General features: G+C 37.7%; 1 protein-coding gene across 1 annotated transcript in view; it reads right to left on the bottom strand.

Annotated features, from left to right (window-relative positions):
- Window positions 1–321: 321 nt before the first annotated feature.
- The window catches only part of LOC131035662 (protein HEAT-STRESS-ASSOCIATED 32), a 100,404-nt gene continuing 78,563 nt past the window's right edge, over window positions 322–22,162 (bottom strand). Inside the window, exons 3-5 of the mRNA XM_057967376.2 lie at window positions 10,881–11,085; window positions 1,714–1,937; window positions 322–863 (exon numbers count right to left, since the gene is read on the bottom strand). Of these exons, the coding sequence (XP_057823359.2) occupies window positions 741–863; window positions 1,714–1,937; window positions 10,881–11,085 (552 nt within the window). The 3' untranslated portion in view covers window positions 322–740. The remainder of the gene's footprint in view (window positions 864–1,713; window positions 1,938–10,880; window positions 11,086–22,162) is intronic.

Raw genomic sequence — 22,162 nt, forward strand, 5'->3', positions numbered from 1 at the left:
GAAGATGGAAGATGCTTGGTTGATTAATCTTATATTAGTTGTGAAATGAGTAAAAAATAAAAATTGAGGGGCATTTGTTACAATTCGGTAGAAATAAGTTCTCAAAAACCAGAAATAGAGAACTTTTAATGGAGATAACCTTTTCTTTGGATCCACATTATAGCTTCTCTATTTATCCATGTTAAAACATCATTACAAAAGCATGAAATCTAACATCTTCGAAAAATAATACAATTTGTACATAAAAGTATGTGATTATATTGCGGCACAACTCTGCATACCATGGACAAAAGGATGAAACAACAGTCCTTGCCACCAAACTGCTAAAGCAAGATTTTTTTTTTCGATTAAATCATGATCTTGAGCTAAATGACTAGCAAGATAATTAGCAGAGTAGCTTGCTTCAATCTAATGAAAACTTATTCGATTTCAAACACTGCTTAAAACCAAGAGACAAACCCAAACTTATAAAGTCCAACAAAGGAGAACACAAATCCATACAATATATGCTTCCAAGCAAAGATTTACGTGATCACTCAATACAGGTGATCTGAGCACCGCCCATGCAAGTTTCAGTAACTTAAAGTTATGGGCTGCAGGAACTCTGAAACGGGAATTCTAGCATGTCCATTATACAGTGAAAATAATTTGCCACCACTATAAACACATTTAATGCTTATACCCTGAACCACAATATATCCATGAACTGCTTTTACTGCAATTTGCTTTTCCATGAATGTCTAGAAAAAGATAGCTGGGCCATGTTTGTGGCTCTGAGATAAAGAGCTTGGAATTATTCCAATGGCTCCATCTCTGATGCACTCCAACTTTCCTACATGAGAATGATGCACAAAGAGGTTAACCTGTAAAAGCAAGCAACAGTGAGATATTACGCCTTCATTTCAAATAATTGCATGAAATCAACAGAAGGAAATATTATCAAATTCTTTTTAGCTGAAATAGGAAATTGGGCAGAAATTTGTATTGAGAATAATATGGGGGCATCTGAAAGATTTTAAGCACAAGAAATTTGTATTGAGAATAATATGGAGGCATCTGAAAGATTTTAAGCACAAAAAATTTGTATTGAGAATAATATGGAGGCATCTGAAAGATTTTAAGCACAAAAAATGATGAGCAGTACAAAATTTTAAATTTACCAGCGCATCAGAGGGATTGTGGGTTAACAACAAATAATTATCAATCAAATCAAAGTATATTTTTGGTTTATTGCTTTGTGGTGTAGAAAAGCTAATCAAAGTGTTCATAGGGTTTACAAAGCAGCTAGTAAAACTGCAACATAATACATAGAAGCTCCCCTGGATAACTATGCGAGTGTCTCACTCTTATCACGGCAATATAAAAGTGATAAGATGCATTTATGGCAGACAATAAAAGAGTTTGTTATATAGACTAAACAAAACGTCTATTCAGCGTTTGCTTATATTGCTGGAGATGACAAAGTCACAAGGGGTAAGGTCCAAATATTAGTCCCATTGTTTTGACACTACTAGTGAAAATTCGAAAAAAAAAGCTAACAAGTGGCAAGCTCAACACATCAAGAGAGACTCATTAGCAATGCAAATGCCGTTTCATAAAGAAGTGGCACAACTGTGGATAATATGTTAAAAATATCAGAAAAAATATTCAACACAATCCATTAATGAGTATTCTAACCTTAAAAATAAACCTCAAAGTAATGGATAAACTCACCCTCGATCCATATCTTCCCACAAACCACTCGAGCATTTCTGGACTGCCTGCTTCAAACATAGTTTTCTCAAGGCCCAGGCGCCCAATTATTTTTGCTATAGCATCAGTGCGCAATGACTCTGAATGTGTGCTTACACCATCTGCATCAATCATGATTAAATCTGCTCCAACGTCCAAGCACCTCTCCGCCTTCCTGATTAATAAATCCACATCTTCAATCATTTCTACAATCAAGAAATATAAAGAACACGTCAGCTTTGGACCACAGTTAAGATTCGTGAAAATGGATGCCCCTCAGAACTATCCCATACCCTAATCATTTCACCACAGCCTCAGCACATACCTGCTAGAATCATGGGGAACTTAAACCTGGTCGTGCTCTTTTGACTGCTACCAATTACCAGCACAGTAGAACATTCTACATATTTGCTTTGAAAAAAAACATTTCTATAGATTTTAGGCCAAGTCGATTAAATTTTTTGTGGCAGATTATCTCCTCCACACAAAGGTTAAGAGGGATGAACGGATGCAGAAGTGTTAGAAAACAGTTTCCCAATGTGCTAGACTACTCAATTGTTGACCAACAGTTTACCAACATACAGTCTATTAATGTAAAAAATGTCAACCTTACAATCTCACCCCTGGCCTGATAGAGAGTTTCCTAGCAATGAAATATAATGTAAATGAATAATAGAGTTCAACCTTTTCAATATTTTTTCCCATTGCATTGCCCCATTTCAAGTTTCTTGTTTCTGGTGACATAGGTTCTGGGTGGATATGTTTGGGATAAGGTTTGATTGTGTAATGAAGTTACCATATCGATCGGTATTCAATCAGGGTTTTGTATATTTAACTTTAGGTTAATATTGGATCCAAATCATTTCTTTCCACTATATAACAAACTCTGAAAATACTGGCAAAGATTTGTTTCAAATAGTATATATATATGTTACCCTACAGCAGTGGGGACAGCTATATAAAAAATAGGAAAAATTTTAAATATATAGGGAAAATTTTAAATATATAGGGAAATTTTAAATATTCGTATAAAAACATGGCTTATATACATTATAAAACCTTATCATTATGTTAAGGTTTGTGTTAAATAATTTAAATTGAGAGTTTGCATGAGAATGGAAGTCAAACAAATAATTAAAATTCAATCATTAATTTATGGGACAGCCAGAGTACGGGTTTCCAAAAGTTTCCGGGTTAACACTGACACACACACATATATAAGTAAGAATGTCAGTATCTAAGGGTCATCCTCCGTTATCATCCTTGTCAAGCTCTCTCCTTTGGGGTTAATTAGTCTTATCAGTCTCATTAATTTGTGTTTTGTTATGTTCCTTGGTCTTTATAAAAAAAATTTGTATTTGGTGTTGTTATTTTGGCGGGCTTCTCTCTCTTTTAATATTAGATGAGTACCTATCTTGAGTTTATCATATCCTCTTTAATCTCTTGTCCTGCATTTATTACAGGTGTGTGAGTTTGTTTTGGCAACATCTAGATGCAGTGTCATGCTAAGTGTCGAGAAAGTGTTTATTGGTGATGGTGGTAGCAATAGATCATTCAGGGACATCATTGCTGGTGACAACCTGCTGCTTGGTGAAGGAACTGGATTCTTGGTGTGGGATGGAAGGCCCGTTCAAGCACAGGGCAAAAATGATGGAACGCATAAGGGCAAAATGATGGAATGCATAAGGGCTTTATGTATCATTTTGTCAAATGTTGCAAAAGGGCTTATTTTTGAATTGTCTTAAGAACAATGGAATGCATAAGAGGGTTCTCAATAAAGGTCTTGGAATGTTGGTAAATTTCTCTTTCGAGCATTTGCATGGGACACCATTTTAAATCCCGATGAAGTAGTTTTAATTATTTCCTCTCCTAAATGGATCAAGCTCTATAACGTCCCACCATCCTTATGTTTTTTGTTACCTCAACTGCATAAGCCCTTGGTTGAAGTTATAGAGTGGGAAGACATTAGAGTTTCTGTTTCTCGTATGAATGTTAGAATTTTAATTTTATTGAAGCATGATGTTTATATTCCAGATTTTAACATTGTTCCTTTGCATGTGTCTCTGCAGAAAATTAAGACTTCTACCTTGGGAAGTTTGAATACCTATTTATACAGTAAAAATGATGATCATATTAGGTCAGCTTGCCCTCAATTAAAACAAAATGAGACCACAACTGAATTGTGAATCCTGTTGATCTCTCTAGTGATATTAATATGGGTTATGTGAATCTTGTGATATTAATATGGATACGGTGGTAATATTGATAAGGTTTTGCCCCAAGATTGTTAAAGAAAACAATGAAGAATATATTGTCATTCTTGCTACTCATCCTGTTTCTTATTTGCATGTCTCCTACCGTCTCTAGTTTCTAATGTGAATGGAAATAATATAAGGTTGTTAAAGGGTGTGGGCAGCTCAGAGCCTTTAGTTAGCTCTTGTAAGAAAAACCTTCAGTTCAAATTCTACTAAAGAGATTAGTGCTAATTCTGAATTGGATTCTAAAAATAGTAAACAATGTTATAAAAGACAAAAGATTCCTTGAATGATGGTTGTTCTGAGTTAGTTATGGGTGGTGATAATGGGTGTGATGTTTCTATTAAGGTTTACAAACAGCTCAGAGCCTTTAGTTAGCTCTTTTAAGTAAAGCCTTCAGTGCTAATTCTGAGTTGGGTTCTAAAAATAATAAACAATGTTCTAAAAGACAAAAGCTTCCTTGAGTGATGGTGGTTCTGTTTTGGGTGGTGATAATGGGTGTGATCTTTCTATTAACGATTACAAGTCGGAATCTTCTACAACTGGATTGGAAAATAATGATGTACCCTCTTATTTTGAAAGGTTCTGTATGGGAGAAATGGTTCTGCTACTAGTTAATTTTTGCGCTCTCTTTAATTTGTTTTGATGAATATTCTACGCTGGAATGTAGAGGCCTTGAGGCCCATAACAGAAAATGTTTGGTTAAGTCTCTTTGTAAATCAGGGTCTAACATTGATTGCTCTGTTGCTACAATAGGTTAAGTCTATGGTCTATTATTTGGAAGGTGCTCATAAAGTGATTTGCCCCAAATCTATATAGTTTTTTCCATCTAAACATGTTAGAGGGAGGTGTTTCTATTCCTCTCGATCCTTCTTTGGGTTGGAATATTTTGGGACATTTGTCTTCTCTATGTTGTAGGGTTGTGTAGGTGGAATTGAATTTAGATAGTATTTTTTTTCGTATCTGCTCCATTTATGCCCCAAATTATTATAAAGATCAAACTGAATTGTGCAATTGTCTGGCTATTAATTTTAAAGATATTCCTTCAATTGTTGGAGGTGACTTTAATATAACTGAGAATAGTGTGGATCAAATTGGTGGCTGTAAATTTGAATGTTAAGGTAATGAAATTGTTTTTGAGACAATTTTGAAAGGAAAAGAAACCTTGTGGATCCTCTAATGGGCTGTAAGAAGGATATATAGTAAAGGGATTTAGTTTACTTTGTCTAATTTTAAGAAAGGCAATAAGTAGGTGTTTGCTAGATTGGACAGACTTATGGTGAACAAATCCTCTTTTTATATCCCTCCAGTTCAGAATAATAATGTTGTTTAGGTTCTCATCACAACCTTTTCCAGTCATCATCCTATTGAGTTTGAGGTTTTCCCTATCTCTTAGCCTTCTACGTCTCCTTGTTCCTTCAAGGGGTTGTATAAACTTAATATATCTCACCTAAAAGACTCATCTTGTGTGAACTTTATATAATCTTTGGGTTTTGAATTTTGGCAAGTTTTCTATAGGCTTGTATATTAGTAGGTGGGGTAGGGTTGTTGATTCTCCTATTTCTTTATTGAGGATTTCTGGTACACATAAAGCCAAGGTCAGAGCAAAGAGGGTTAGGAGGTTGCAAGAGAAATTGATTTTCTTGAAAGTAACCTTTAGAGCTAGCCTTTTGATGTTTTGTTACAAAATAAGGCCATTGAGATTAAGCACCCTATAAGGTGTAATCAATTTTATAAGCATTGAGGGGCAAGATTTAGATCTAGACTTTCGTGGCTACATATTTGGTGAACAAAGGTAAAAAAAATTTCTTCAAATTTTTCAAAGCCAGACATGCAAGACAGATCATTTTGGCACTGATGTGAATGGTATTTTGTTTAAGGATAATTTTGATAGTAGGTGAACTTACTCTTCTATAGCGACCTATGGTATTTTGTTGAAGGATGATTTTGATAGTAGGTGAGCTTACTCTAACTTCTATAGCGACCTTTTGCTAAAGGTGATGATAATGACATTGTTTATAATGCTAAAATATTGTGCTTAAGATTGTTCCTTGCAAACCTAGTCATAATAATTTGATTGCCTTAGATAAATACCTTTCTCTTGATGAGGTTTCTAATGCTATCTATTATATGGACGAGGGTGAGGCTCCATGGAGTGATGGCTTTTTGGTAGATTTTTACAAATCTAATAGCAGTTGGATTAGCAAGTTTTATTAGAAGTTTACAATGAAGCCATTGTGACTGGTTCTTTGGGAAGTCACATTAATAAAGGCGTTATTAAGCTTATTCCCAAAGGAGGCGATCATTCTCAGTTTAATAACTAGAGGTCTATCAGTTTATCGAAGTTTCCTATAAAATATTTGTTAAATTATTAGCTTTGAGGATGCAGAAAGAGTTGCCTATGCTATATCTTATTCCCAAACTAGTTTTGTTAAGGGGAAGTAAATTCTTGATAACTTGATCACCAGTTGGGAAGTAATGCATTGGGCTAAGTCTTCTACGTAGAGTATTGTTATGGTTCTTTTGGATTTAAGAAAGAATATGATTGAATTGAATGGCATTTTATTCTACTCATGCTTAAGGCACTTGAGTTTGGTATATTCTTTTGCAAAATGTTTAGTGTTTTGTTTAGAGAAGCTTCTGCTCAAATTGACTAACTTCTTCCCTCTTCACAAATCCTTTAGACAAGGCTGTCCCATTGCCCCATATCTTGATGTTATTCCTGCTGAAGCACTGCATTATCTTTTAAGGGATTTTTCTTTAGGCACTTGTTTTAAGTCTGTCTCTATCCTCCAGTGATTATGGTGCTGAGCTTTTAGTTTTGCTAATGACACCTCTACTTCGTTTTGTTTTTTTTAATTTGGGAGAGGATAATTTAAAGTGCTGGATAACGAATTGGATTTCTAATGTGTTTCTTCTGATTCTGAAGTTGTGCACAAAAATAGCTTTTGATTTGCAATACTATTTATCCTTCTTGGCTGTTGGACAAGGGCTGGATTTTCTATCAGCCTAATGTTATTGTCAAGTATTTGGGTTTCCCTTTTCCTCTCAACCCTTCTTTGAATTGTTTGTGTGACTGAATTTTGAATGAAATAAGTGGTAAGATTGTGATGTGGCAAGGTATTTTACTTTCTTTGGCTGGTAGGTTCCAAGTTTGCTAGAAAGTGTTTTCTGCTTACACTATCTATTTTTCTTCATGTTGGCTTCTTGTTTCTTCTCATATTAATCAACTGAATAAGTTTATTAGAAATTTTCTTTGATCTAAGGGTAAGAGGAAGAAGGAAGAGACATGTTAGCTCTTGGGCACAATGTACTACTCCTAGAGAAGTTGGTAGTATGGGCTTAAAGATATTTTAATACAAGGGGTTTCTCTTGCAATTAAATGGGTTATAAAAGCTATGTCAATATTTTAGGCATAATATTGCTAACTATGTGCCTAAATGAATTCTGATTGGAAGGGGTTGTATGTGTGGGATATTCTTTTTGGTGATTTCAAAGTTAAACCCTTTGGGTCTGCTGTTTTCTGTTCTATTTGGAAGGCATGAGTTTATGTTAAAGAGCTAACTAGAGGTCATGAGGTCTTTTCTGCGTCTAATGACAGGATTTGGGATTTAGTTCTATTTGGTGGATCGAGCTTGGTAAAAGTTCTCTATTGGCATCTACTAGAGGTTGTTCAGTTAACGCTTGATATTGTAAAGTTCTTAAATCTTTTCATGAAATCCTTGAGAATTGTAGATTGATGGACTGGAATCCCATCCAGAGTAGATTTGATATCTCTACTATCTAGAAAGTGACTTCTTGTATGGTTAAAATTTTTGAGTTCGATGGTTGCTTCTGTGTTTTATATTAGTGTGTGATAATTTGTGGAAGTGTAGAAGTTGATGATCAACCAGAGAATTCTGTATTAATGCACAAAAGAATAGAAGATTCAATATTGAAGGTGCAATTACGATGAAAGAATGACTTGCTTTATAGGAAGCAAGAGATGCCCTAATCCTAAAATTAGGAGGACTAAAGCAATGTAAAGCAAGAGCTAAATTAAGCTCAACTACAAGCTAAAAAAGATAACTAGAAGTGCCTCTAAATGAACTCAGACTAAAAAAAGCATAACACCTTGATAAAATAAAGCACCTAAGTTTAGCATAGGTGAAAAAGCAATTAAAGTACCTAATTAATAAATAATTAGACCTAAGATTAACTTAGGGATAAGCTAATTATGAATGCAAAATGCATGCATGAATGAGTCTTGACAACCTGATTAGGTACTCATGTACAAACCAATGCAAAGCAATGCAACTCATACCAATGAGGTCTCTCTAAATGGAGAAAAGGAGAAAAATCACATGGGAAAAAACCCCTCTCCAAAAGTGAGAGATGCAATGAAATGAAAAAGGTATGACTAAGATGAAGAACTCCAAGTGGCCCCCAAGTACAGAAAATTCACCCTGGTTCCCTCAAGAAGGTGCAATTACAATGAATGACTGACTTGCTTTATAGGAAGCAAGAGATGCCCTTATCCTAAAATTAGAAGAAATAAAGCAATGCAAAGTAGGAGCTAAATGAAGCTCAACTACAAGCTAAAAAAGACTTGCATTATAGGAAGCAAGAGATGCCCTTATCCTAAAATTAGAAGAAATAAAGCAATGCAAAGTAGGAGCTAAATTAAGCTTAACTACAAGCTAAAAAAGATAACTAGAAGTGCCTCTAAGTGAATTCAGACTAAAAAAAGCATAATACCTAGATAAAATAAAGCACCTAAGTTTAGCTTAAGTGAAAAAGCAATTTAAGGACCTAATTATAAATAATTAGATAATTGTCTTAAAATTACTCCAACAATAAGCTAGGCGGCTAGTAAGAAATTTTTTGATGTTACTCCCAAATATTTTTATTCTCTTTTGGACTTTTTTGATGATTCGTTTAAGAGATTAAAGAGGATTTGATCTAATATAATTGAGCCCAAGAAATATTTTTTTAGGTGAATGTTATTATTTAATAGATTCGCTATTTGTAAGGTTATGTTAGGTCGTAAGTCTCAATCTTGTCTGATCTTTGGTGAGGTTGAATCTATTATACGTTTGTTTTTTGAATGTCAGTTTTCTAAATTGATCTAGCAATGGTTTTTAACCTATTTGGTCTTATGTGTCTGGTAAACCTAGAATTAGTTGGTATGATATTTTATATGGCAGAATCTTATATTTGTTTCCTCTTGGTAAATTTTTCATTTTTTTTGAATAAGTTGTGATTTGTCATTCCTTCAAAAGTTCTTTAGTTTATCTGGAATGTTAAAAGTGAGGATGTTTTTCAAGGGAGTAAATGCATGATTACTAACTTTTCTCCAAAAGTCACTATATCTTTGGTTGCCAATAGTGTTGCAATGCAAGTAAATAAGAAGAATGATAATATCGAAGGCAAACCCATTTCAGAACCTCATACAGTCATGTGATCTGTGACCATGATGGAAGGCCCGTTGAAAAGACATTGTGGTGGTTAATGCCTCCTCTCCATAGCCCGGTGATTCTGATGCTCTTCAGGTTGATTCCTTTGTTACTGCTCTAGATGGTAGTGCTGTCTATTCTGCTGTTGATGACAAAGATGGTGGTTTTTCTAGTGTTGATGTTGTTGATTCTGGTGGGGATGACTCCTCTGCCATGTATTTATGCTTCTAGTGTTTCTGTCTTTCATGATAAAGGGAAACATATTGCTGTAGATGGTACTGGGCAGTTGATCCTTGATATGTACTAGTCTGCTATCTCAGATTGCTCCCAATTTTGATCATTTTGTAGCACTGGTTAGATTTTGATGGCTCATGACAGTTGAGTTTTAGGTGATTTATATTGATGGATTAATCTTTGTAGCAGTCCTCTTTTGAGTTGTCTCAGCTGTGTTGAATATTAGTACATATTTTTTATTAGCTGCTCGAAGGAGAGATATTTGTAAACTATTTGCAATATATATATATTATATATGATTGAGAAAGTCCTTCCTGGGTGCGGATGAAACTGTCTTAATATTAATAAAAAAATTATATACGGCTCTGCCATTTTAATTGATTAAAAATAAAAGGAAAGTGGTGTTTCCACAGAGTATCAACTTATGTGATGATTTATCAGGATTATATTTATGCAGTTGAATCCTAATAAAATCATCACAAATTAAATTAATTTTTTATATACCACTAAATACTAAATACTGTAAAAATGATATACAGCCTATCTTAAAAATAATCACGTTAACTTATGTAGAAATTTCAGTGTTATACATATTAAAAAATTTAAATATGAAAAAACAAAATAGAATAAAAAAATGTAAGGCTGTTAAAATGGCTAAAGAAATGGTTGTTTGTAATATGTTCCACACTGCAGGTAGTTAAAACCTGAAATGGCAACTAAGCATTGTGTTTCTGGAAAATATGATAACCCAGACCCAGAATCTAAAACCTGATTGCCAGATTAAATCATGATTGCTTTTTCCCAAGCTCCAAAAACTTTACCAAATACAAAAATATATGAAGCTAAGCTAATAAAGTACTTTATCAAAACGATTGACCATTTGAAATAATCATGCATTTGACAATTATCAATCAGAACATTTACAACTTGGCATTCTCAGAGTATAGTATACAACATAATATTCATTTTCTCAAACAACGAGAATCTGAAACTCAGATTAAAGATATCAATTACATGGTATAACAAAAACTAATTTTGGTGTCATCCTTGCATCTCTAAAAACAAGCAATAGAAGACATGCATCCTTCCAAAGAAGCATAGGATGGGACAATATATATTTATGTCATAAATGAAACCACAATTGTTATAATCATTTTCCCAAATCCTCAAAATAGACACATCCAACTGCACATGTAAAACTATAGAAAAATAAAATTCGCACTACCTTTCTGCTTAGAAGGATAAACAAAGGACCCAAATAGTCTGTCCTTTGATGGAATAGCAGCTGCCTCAAACTGTATCCCAAATTTAGGCTTTACTTTTAACCTCTCACTCTTTATCATCCTAATCAGCCGCAAGAGGTTCTCTTCAGGAATCATGAGTGAGTCAACATTCAAATCTATGACATCAAAACCCAAGTCTTTGCATTCCTGCAAAAGATATTTTAGCATTTAAGTTACACAAGTAGCTCTTATCAAAAACTTTGTCAACCAAATAAATTAATATTTCAAGATGACATTAAATCATTAGCCCAATTGGGGCAAGCTAAAAAATTACAGCACTATCACATTGAGGTATACTAGGTGAAATTATTGGATAAAATGAAAATTATTTCACTTCTAAGCATACGCAACGATATCTGATACATGGCATCATTATTTCAAATAGACAACATGATAAATGCAGAAGACCTAGTGAGCTATAGGCCATATGTTGTAATTATTGAGAACCACCTAAAGCACGGCATCTCTTAGCTAATCAAATGTGCCCAATTTCTTAAAATAATATGTCATATTGGATAAAGTTTGACATTGACATAGGGTTACAAAATACAATATTACTGAAGGAGCCACTTCAGAAAAATCTGCTGCTCTAAACTTTTCTACACTACACTTGTATTTACTACTCAATAGGAGGGGACTGATCCATAATCCTTGATAATTTTATGACAGCATGATCCTTATACATATAAGGACTCACACATTAGCCCAACTAATTACCAACTATAACTTCTTCTGCAAATTACCCATAAAGTAATACTTGTCATCCATTAGGCCATCCTCTCTAAATATTGTTCATGTGCACCACAAGTTAGTTACTCCATATTACTATAAACAGCATCATACCATGTACCTGATAGTGAAATTCTACCCTTTTAACGTGGTTTTTTCTCAAAACATAAAAAAAAGAAAAACAATAAGACTTCCACAAAACTATGTGTTGGCACATGCTCAAAGCCCCCTTTTTTTCCTTGGCCCTACTTTTCGCATCATTGATATTCAATCAAAATAATCCTTCAACGAACCAGCCTTGGTAAATTTGTGCTTGGTGTTGTGGTTTTCCTTCTCCCATGTCCTTATCATGTGCCTAAATATCATACTATGAAAAAAATTCTAAATGTAAGGCTTCAATGTCATTTTCCTATCTTGGCTGGGTTTTTGGGATTTTACTTGCATTGGTACCTTTTCATCAATTAATGATATCATATTTCCACAATCCACAATATTAATCAATGCTGAATTTATGGATTAGATTGTGTTTTAATTTTTGCAAAAATTAAAATGCAATCTAATCTAGAAATTCAGCATTGATTACCTTTTCATCAAGTTCCTCATCCCCCAACCCCAAACATTGACTTGTTCATTGGAGTTTTGGGTTTCCTTGTGTCAAAATGCTTTTCCTTCAACCTTTGATTCCCATTGCCTCCATACTTCCTCCATTTTTGCTTCTTGTTGGCTTTCGAGAACCACCTTACCTATCAATGTTTCCTCTAGTTTCCCAAGTCCTCAATCCTCAACTCTCACTTTCTTTCTATTTGATTGGATATGGGCCTTTGAGGATTCACTTAACCTTATACCACATAATCAATATTCCCAAGCTCTCATCCCTAGCATCCTCTTGCATGTCCAGTATCTAATTCTTGAGCCCCAAACTTTGTTATACCATAGGATTGTGGAATTTTCCTACCATCATATCTCATGGGTTGTATCATGGAACCCAAAACCCCAATAGACTTTCAAACCTCTATTTCCCTCAACATTGTGCTATCGTGTATGTCAAAGTCCTGATCCTTGATTTCCTTTGGAAAGTCATTTCCAAACCGACAAACGTTATCATCCCTCTCCCACAATGCACAAGGTATTCAAAAATTCCTGAACCCCACCTTCTTGGTAAACTTTGCAATACACTTTGTCTCTAGGGAAAATCAATAGTGATTGGCCTAAAACCTCCACCTCCCCCAACATAAGCTTCTGAATAGGCTTTTGGACTTTCTTCTAGCTAGTGGAATGCCCCTTGACGTCACAAAGCTCCCAACAATCCAAGTCTTCGAATCCATGTTGCTTTATCGTTTTGTTGTGACCTATTTCACACATCATCCCATTGCGAATGGGGACCCCCAGTTGTTTGCTTTTTAAGGTTTTGTCTTAGCAGTGCAATTTCGTAAGTCCATTTCTTTGAGAGTCTGGAGTTAGAGTTTTTGAGAAGTCATCTAGGTCAAATAGGGATATCATGCTCGAAACAGTGTTTGGACATCATGAAAGTGCTCAGAAGGACCGAAGGACGAAAAACGCAATTGCTTAGGGTCAATTTTGACACCTTCCTATTTTTGTGAGATTCTGCTTTTTTTTTCTTTTTTTAATTTTTGGCACTTTGGGACCAATTCGGGAAGCAACCTTTTCGCCTTCTTTTTTTCTTTGTTAAATTTTTGTCACTTTGGGACAAATTCAGGATGTAGCTTTTTTGCCTTCTTGTTTGCTTTTTGCTTTCTTTTTCTTTTTCAACTTTTTTGAAAGTTGACTAAGATTGGGTCGCTCAGGTCACGACAACTGGGTGAAATCTTCGAAATCAAAAATTTGTGTCTCTAAGTGTAAAAAGCGAGGGAAAATCTCCAGACAAGGTGTTGTTCCAGATGTTCCAGACAAACATGAAAAATTCATCCAAGTGTTCATGGCAAGAATAGAGAAGATCACGTTTGATGCCGGTTCGGAGTTTGTTGTCAATGGAGTTGATCATGTCCAAACATTGTTCAAGTCCACCCAACCTTGGCATGGAAGCTAGAAAGTCAACCCAAGAGGAGTTGGAAATGTCCAACATAAGGGAAAATCCGCCCCTCCAACATTGTCTAATAAGTCAGCAACCCTGCCATGCATATGTCCAAGAGATAGTAAAGTCCACCCAAGGTTAGAGAGGACAATGTCCAACGTGTCATGAAGTCCGCCTAGGAGGAATGTGAAGATGGCTAGCCAAAGACAAAGTCCGCCCACCACCTAGAAAGGAAGTGGCATGGCAAAGGTAAAATCAGCCCTCAAGGAATGTCCAATGACTCTCAAAGTCTGCCATGCTTTGTATAGGAAATGGCTTAAGTCAAGTAAAGTCCGTCCAAGGCCAAAATGGCAATGGCTTGTAAAAGTTAAAGTCCGCCATGGCAAACAAGTTGCCAAGTCTGCCCAAGGTAGGGAATGGCATGAGGTTGGTAAAGTTTGCCCTAGCACAAAGAAAATGTCCAAGGACACTTAAAGTTCGCCTAGGCATCAAAGTGAAGATGGCAAAACAATGCTAAAGTCTGCCATGCACAATGGCCTACCAATCTTCAAGTCTGCCTACCACATGAGATGGTTAAAAATGGCATGGTATGTGTCAAGGAAAAGTAAAGAAGAGAAGTAAGTTGTCTTGTAAAACATGAACTCCACCCTAGCATATGGTAAGAACATCCAACATCACATGAAGTCCACCAAAGGAAGCAAGCGGAGATGACATAAACTAATGTTGAAGTCCGCCAAGAAGAAGAATTAAGATGGCTTGACAAAAATGAACTTCGTCTAACTAGCAAACAAGAGTATGGCATGAAGATGACCAAGTTCACTAAGAAAGAAGGAATAAGTGGCTAGAGAAAAGATAAAAATGGCATGAAACACTTAAAATCCGCCATAGATAAATGTTTGTCCAAGTTGGAAAAGTTAGAGAAATGTTCAAAAATCCAACACTTGAAATTTTTTTGAAAAATAATTCTAACACTTAGGAAATTTTGAACTCAAGAATCTAGAAGATTCCATGCCAACTCATTCAAAGAGAAGATTAAGTTTCCATTTTGGCGAAAATAAAAGAGTCTAAGTTCGATGAATCTAAAGAAAAAAACATGAAGTTGCCAAAAGAATCGAACTTCTCCAGCCTTATATCAATTCGACTTGTCATTTTCAATTCATACTTTTCAAAGTTCGATTGTGAAAGGTTTTGCTCTCTCTCAAGGTTAAAGAAGATAGATTTTTGGAGGATTTTCAAAAGATAAAGTAAATTTTCTGAGTAAAGAAGAAATTTACCAAGAATTTCTAGAAGTGAAGGCATATTTTCGCCAAAATCAGTCAAAAATAAATTCCAAAAGTTCAAAATCCATATTTTTGACTGATTTCTTTCATCTTTCTTCTGTCTTAAGCATTTATTTCACAAAATTCGTAAGTGTTGGGACAAATGGAACCATGCTCTTGAAATGCAGAAGCGTCCCAAAGTGCCGAGCCAATTGAAAACACTAATTCCAGGAAAAAGAAGGAAGTAGTTGAGAGCTCTTCAAGGTCAAAGGGGAAGAAAGTTGTGAACGAGGAACCTGCCCAGAAGAAGCATAGATCAGAGCCATCCCCTTCTGCTATGTCCAGGAATTTGAACGATGTATTAACTAGTGAGGACGAATCATTAGCTGAAATAAAGATTCCTTCTGCAATCCATGAAGGGAATATGGAGTCAATCCAGCAGGAAGACGAAGAACCCCCATCTCCTACAAGCATGAAGATACTTGAATTAGAAAATGAAATGGATATTTTGGGTGAGGAATTTCAAGAGGGAATGATTTCCGCTCTTCGAGGAGGTCAGGATATTCCATGTGAAGAGAGTAATCGGGAAGAGGAAGGCATTGAACAACCTACAATCCCTAATTGGTTGAAAGAGAGGTTGAAGATAAAAGTACCTATGGAAGTCCAAGAAGATGATGACACGGCTGATTTCTTGGCTCGATTAGGGGAGGTTGCTGCAAAGAAACCAACTAAGAGATTTTCCACTATCCAGAGGGATGAAACTGGTTGTCGTACAATTCAGATTGTTGTACCGAAAGTGGACAAGGCAAAGGAAGATATTACTCCTAAGGAGTGTGAAATAACCACCATCAACTTAGGACCAACTACAAAGGGTCAAGATGTTGAGGACTTGGATAATTCAATTACTTCCATGAAAGCGGAGATTAGAAAAGGAGATAGGAAAGAAAAGAGAATACAAAAGGGAAGTTGAGTGCCTAAAGGAATATATTCAACACTTGACCAAGCCTCTTCATCAAGGTGATGCAAAAGCTCCTCCACTTTTGAATTCTTGACAGGAAGCAATCAAAGACTTTGAAGAAGAAAAGATAACAGCCAGAGAGGCCAAGGAGTGGATTGCAAGCAAAAGTGAAGAAGCAGCCACATTTGTGGAAAGACTAATGTTGGCATATGGACAGGTTTCTTTTTTGCTCTCCAAAATTGCGAACGTGGCAGAAGCGTGGGACGACCTTCATGATGTCTGAGACAGAATTAACCCATGCCTTAGAGTGTTGAAAGGAATTCCCAAGCGGGAATTGATTGATGGAAAAGTCATTGCAGTAGGAGCTACATATGATTTCAAGACTTGGTACTAGGCATTAGTTGCACGAAGTGAAGTCCTAGAAAGAGTGAAGGCTGATAGTATTAAGGCTAAGGAGCAGATTAGAGAAATTCAAAACAGGATTTTCCTTGTAGCTGTTGATATGTTTGAGAAAGAGACCATTTGAGAAAATGATATGCAACTGGAAAGTCTAAAACTCAGAACTCGGGAGATTTTCTTCGCCATCATTGGACCACTCCTGAAGCAAAATTTGACTAAGGCATCGAATTTCTTGTCCATCTAGGATGCCTTCCAGAAGCAGAAGTTGGAATGGGAGAGTGTTTTTGCCACATGTGCAGATGACTTGGACAGATTGGAATTCATGGTCAATGTGCTACCACATGTCACGATGGAGGAGGTCACCCCAATCATGTCCAGGTTCATTGGACACACTGCCACTCGAGAGGATAAGGATGCACCTTCCTAGAAAATAGCTCCTTGTGCCACTTGTCCTTCATGCATTTGTTGTTGTTATTTTGGGAAACCCTAATTGGGGTTGTTATGTTTTGATCTCCGTCGTTGATCATAGATTGATCTCGCCCTTTCATTTGTTTTCCGGAATTCTATATAAACTCCTATTCTCTCATTTTGTTGTGTGGAGAGATTTATGAATGTTGCTAAGAGCTACTTTGCTCTTTGGTAATATAAGTTCATTTGCAGTTTGCTTTGAAACCTTATTGGTATCATGTGGTTGCATATTTTCTTCAACAACAGAATAGATTTGCTTAGAGTAAATTTGCTTTTCAAAGTTGTTAGAAGAATGAAAGATTTGATAGTATAGATTGTAAAACAGTGCGAGACACGCAATGGATTTCAAAGAATTGATTTATTAACAGAATGAGCAAGACACTCATAAATAATACAAGGATATTTACAAGAATAGCAAGTTTCTAATAAGAAACTGCTGAGAAGATCGAAGACGATCTAACTAAAAAAGAATATACACTATTGAGCATTAATACTAAAATTAACATTATTTTAATATTCTATTACCCTCCCTTAATGCTCAATCTATTAACTACACCTATAGACCCCTTGAATTTTATAAATTTATCAGGACCAAGGGGCTTGGTGAAGATATCCGCTGGCTGCTTCGAGGTAGGAACATACAGCAACTGGATGGATCCGTCTTCAACCAGCTGTCGAATATAGTGACAATGAGTTTCCACATGCTTGGTTCTTTCATGGAAGACTGGATTCTTGGCGAGTTTGAGCACTCCCTGATTATCACAGAACAAGGGAGTAGGACCTGCCTGGGAGACATGCATATCCGCAAGCATTCGTCGAAGCCAAACCGCCTCACAAGATGCCTTAACTGCTCCCCGATACTCTGCTTCTGTCGAGGAGAGAGCCACTGCTTGCTGCTTCTTACTAGTCCATGTGACAGCACCAGATCCCAAACTAAACACATACCCTGCTGTAGACTTTCGGTCATCAACCGAACCTGCCCAGTCAGAATCTGTGTAACCAATAAGTATAGGATCAGAACTCCGAGTATACAGAAGTCCATAATCAGGAGTGCCACTCACATAACGCAGCACACGCTTCGCTGCTATCCAATGATCAGCCTTGGGAGCTGTCATGAAGCATGAAATGTAGCTCACTGAAAAACTGATGTCAGGTCTAGTGGGAGTAAGATAGATGAGGCTGCCCACTAGTTGCCTGAACAGAGATTCATCCACAACTGGTGAAGATGACTGAGCTGAAAGTTTGAGCCCGGGTTCCATAGGAGTAGAGGTAGGTTTGCAATCCTGCATTCTGAACCTATCCACAAGACTTCTGGCATACTTGGACTGAGAGAGAAAGATACTGTTCTCAGTCTGCCAGACTTCAACTCCTAAGCAGTAATGTAGAAGTCCCAAATCTGTCATATCAAAGGTGCAGCACAAATCCTGTTTGATCCCAGTGATCAAATGTGTTGAACTGCCAGTAATGATTAAGTCATCCACATAGACAACCACAAACAGAATATCATTACTAGAATGCTTGATATACAAGTTTGCATCAGAAGGACTCTGCTGAAAGTTATGATCTGTCAGGTACTTATCAATTTTCATGTACCAAGCCCGAGGAGCTTGTTTCAGACCATAGAGTGCTTTGACTAGTCAACAGACCTTCTGTTCTTGACCAACAACCTTGAATCCTGGGGGTTGCGTCATGTAGACTTCTTCCTGTAAGTCACCATTCAAAAAAGCACTCTTGACGTCCATTTGATGGACTTTCCAACTGAACTGGGCTGCTGTTGACGTGGATGAAATCGCATCGCTGCAAACTCCATACGGCCAACGCAGAATAGAATAAACTCACTGAGTATCCTACCCTCTCTTGAAATAAGGGAATCCCTAATGCTATTTTCTACGTTTTGATCAATGGGGATAACCTCAAGGTTTCTTTTGTCAGGTCTTGACTGTGGGATCTCTCAGTGGCTTTATGTGTTTATGCTGGAAACACAAGGGGACTTACGTTTGATTGGCAATTCCATGTACGAATTCCCAGGGACCTTTTACGGTTTTCTTTCAGGTGACGTTGGTTAATTTGAAGCTGATTTAGCAAGACTGCAGATTTCTAAAAAAAAGGGGGATAAAATTGGGAGGAAAGAAAGGAAGGGTAGGGAAAAAGAGAACTGTAAATGTTAACTAGGACAGCAGGTTCACTCAAGCAGACAGACACCTCCAGGAAACCAAATTAAGCATCATCAGTCATTCAGACACAATGTTTGCATAAACTTAGTGCAATCTTCAAAGGAGAAACCAGATTTTCATATTACCAAATACAATATTAGAACTTCTACATTCATGATATGTATATATTTGATAATCGAACTGAATCATAAAATAGCCCAGATTAACCATGCAGAAAGGAAAAAAAGCAATCAGCTATCCTCTAATGGTATGGACTGTGGGGGTTCTATCAGATGCTTGGTAAAAACTGCTGTGCAAAATGAGTAGACATAATTAAAAGCTTTCTAAATTAAATGAAGAAGGAGACCATGCACTCACAAGGAAATTTGAAAGTAATTGTAATCCATAGTATTAATTCCTGCAAAATTCCTTCAGAGTTTTCGCAACAATCCAAGAACTTCCTCCCAAATGAGGGAAAACCAGTCCCCTTAAATAGGTTTCCAAAAATGGATGAATGGCCAAGATCTAATCTAGACAAGTGGCCCAGATCCATCCTTACAAAAAGAGGGACCCACACCCATAAATGGGGGGTAAATATCTACAACTACCCCAAAAGGGAGCAATAACTACCAAAGGATAATTACAACTATTGAAATAATCCAAAAAAAAAGGGAGGTGTACAAAAAACTTTACAATATGTTGACCAGAAGTCAACTGTCACCTTTTTGGGACAAAAGTGCACCTTTTAAGATTTGGAGGGAAAAAGGCATTTTTGAGAAACTACTTTCTCTATTCTGGTTTCACATTCTTTCTGTAGAAACTGGTCTTCGCCATGCAGGTATTCTCGCCATAAATCACGACCTGCTGCCTGTTCCTTGCGGACCTATTCCTGAAACTTGATACATAATTGAAAGAGGGGACTAAAAGGTGGCATGAGAGGATGGCGAATTTTGTACTGCATGCCTTCGAGATACTGGTCCACGTGCCTTAAACCATCCTTCCAGCTGGAGCGATTACGCTCGAAGCACAATATGTCTGAATGGAACTGACCAGCAAAACTCAAGTCTTCAATGGAATAAGAAACCTTATCTGCTTCCAACCTTTCCTCCCAATCCGGCCGGATTACACTGTCGGATAGGTCATTTATCCACCCCGAAACCATTGATCGGAGGATGGTCTTGCCTAGTTCTTGCATGTTCCCCAGAATTGCCTCACATGCGTCATTTTCTTTGTCAATAATTTCTTGGGCGTCGTTCTTCATGGTGACGGTCCAGTACCATTCCTTGAGAACACTGATGCCATGGGGGTCTAGGATGTCAGGCAGTGTGGGAATCTGTGTATGTGTCCAAAAAAGAGCTCTTAGGAGGGGAAGGGTAGAGGCCGCTACTTCATGCATGTGAAGGGATTCCCTCTTTACTTCCAACAGCCTGACTAGAGTGAGCTCTCGATGGAGAGCCATTTCCTTTACTTCTTTGAGGATCTGTTCTCCCTTTTTCTTGATGTCCTGCACCCATTCCTTGACGGCCTTTGCGGTATCCCGAATTCCTTCAAATTCAGTTGTGGTCCTTTGCGCCAATGCTATTGGGGGAATATGGGATTCAGAGGGGTTGTGTAATGGCCGCAGGAGCTTATCGATGTATCCCTCGGCCTGTTCAACACGGGCCCGATACATATCCTTTTCGGCAGTGATTTCCTCTAGCTGTCTGAGTATGTTCTGCACTGAGTCCTTAAATTCCTCCTTTTCTTGCTCTTTTGTAGCTCGTCCGATGGGGACAGTCGTAATGCTATAATCTGCCAGTGTTATTTGATCTGCTGGCTTGTTCACGGGTGGGGTGGCAATATGAAGAGTGCGGTTCCTTTGCTCATCCCTGGTTATCTTAGAGTATGTTCTTGGTTTCTTCTTCCCTTTCGCTTTTGCTTGATCCATTCGTGAGAAGATGTCCTCTAGATCGATGGGTGCCTTGGTGGCGGCCCTGCGCTGAGCTCTGGCGATCAGCCACTCTTGAGGCACTGTCTGGGTTGAGGATAGGGTTAAGTTAGCACCTTGTTCTCCCATGCTTTCAACCGGCTGATCACAAATTAGCAGCCGTCCCGCCATCGGAGGGGTGAAAGAAGGAGGAAGCTCCTTGTTTGCATCTGAGTTCTCCCCTATCTCACTGAATAATTGTCTGACATCTTCCTGTGACGGTGGCTCCTTGGTTCCCTCGAGCTCATGGATCTCGTCTGTTCTTTGTTCCCCTTCGACAGTCGAGTCGTCCTTGGCTGCATGGAGGAGTAGCAATTCGTGGCGGCTCTGCTGGGTAGGTTCATGCACTTCGATCCCCTGGGTGGATGGGATTTCTCCTTCCTCTATTTGGTCACCCGGCTTAGTCGAATTGGGGCCCTTTTGCTCGGTGTCCGGCATATCTGGAGCAGGAGGATCATTGGCTTGGAATGCCTCTATGTCGCTCTGGGAAGGCGGAGCAGGTATGCAATCCAAATCTATGGCGTCGTCGGACGAACTGGGGTCCTTTGAAGATGAAGTGGTCTCTGGCCTCCTTATGGGAATCTTCTCCCTTCTTGTTCTTTTGGACGTCCGAGTTCCTCTGCAAGCCTTAGCTTTCTTTCTTTTCTCTGGTTTCTCAGCTGATGTCCTTTCGTCTTCGAAAGACTGAGAGTCGAAACTGCCCATCAGATGGTAAGTAAACTGGACCCCCTCCTGGACTAGCCTCTCGATCTGGTGATGTAACCATTGATCTGTGTATCTTGCCGGGGCTGCCATGACTGCTTCGAAATCCGTGATTGGGTCTTGAGACCAATCAACGCCTGGCAAGAGATGCCTTACTGCTTCGAATTCTCGGACTTGGAGGCAGTTCCCCGAGTCTGTGAGCTGATCCGGGACCTGACGGTACTCAAAGAGTCGCATTTGCTGCACACTCAATCTAGAATATTCCCGTCGCCTGACTTCGTAGTCATCGGAGCAATTTTTCCAATAATCTTCAATTGACTCCTTTGCTCTGTAGCGCCTACCATAAGCTCTCTTTGCCAAATTGTCATGATCAAAACATTTCCTTGGGAAATGTTCTTGTAGGCCATAAGAGGCTAGCTCTGCAAGGGACTCCTCTACTAGGGTGGGGGTTCTCAATTGGACATCATGGTTGCCTATGATCATTGGAAATGCGAATCCAGCCTGCTTGCTCTCTCGTAGTAATATGCCGGCAGGGCGTGATTGTCTTGCCACCTCCAT

The sequence above is a fragment of the Cryptomeria japonica genome, chromosome 6 (assembly GCF_030272615.1).
Source record: "Cryptomeria japonica chromosome 6, Sugi_1.0, whole genome shotgun sequence".
NCBI classification, from domain to species: Eukaryota; Viridiplantae; Streptophyta; class Pinopsida; order Cupressales; family Cupressaceae; genus Cryptomeria; species Cryptomeria japonica.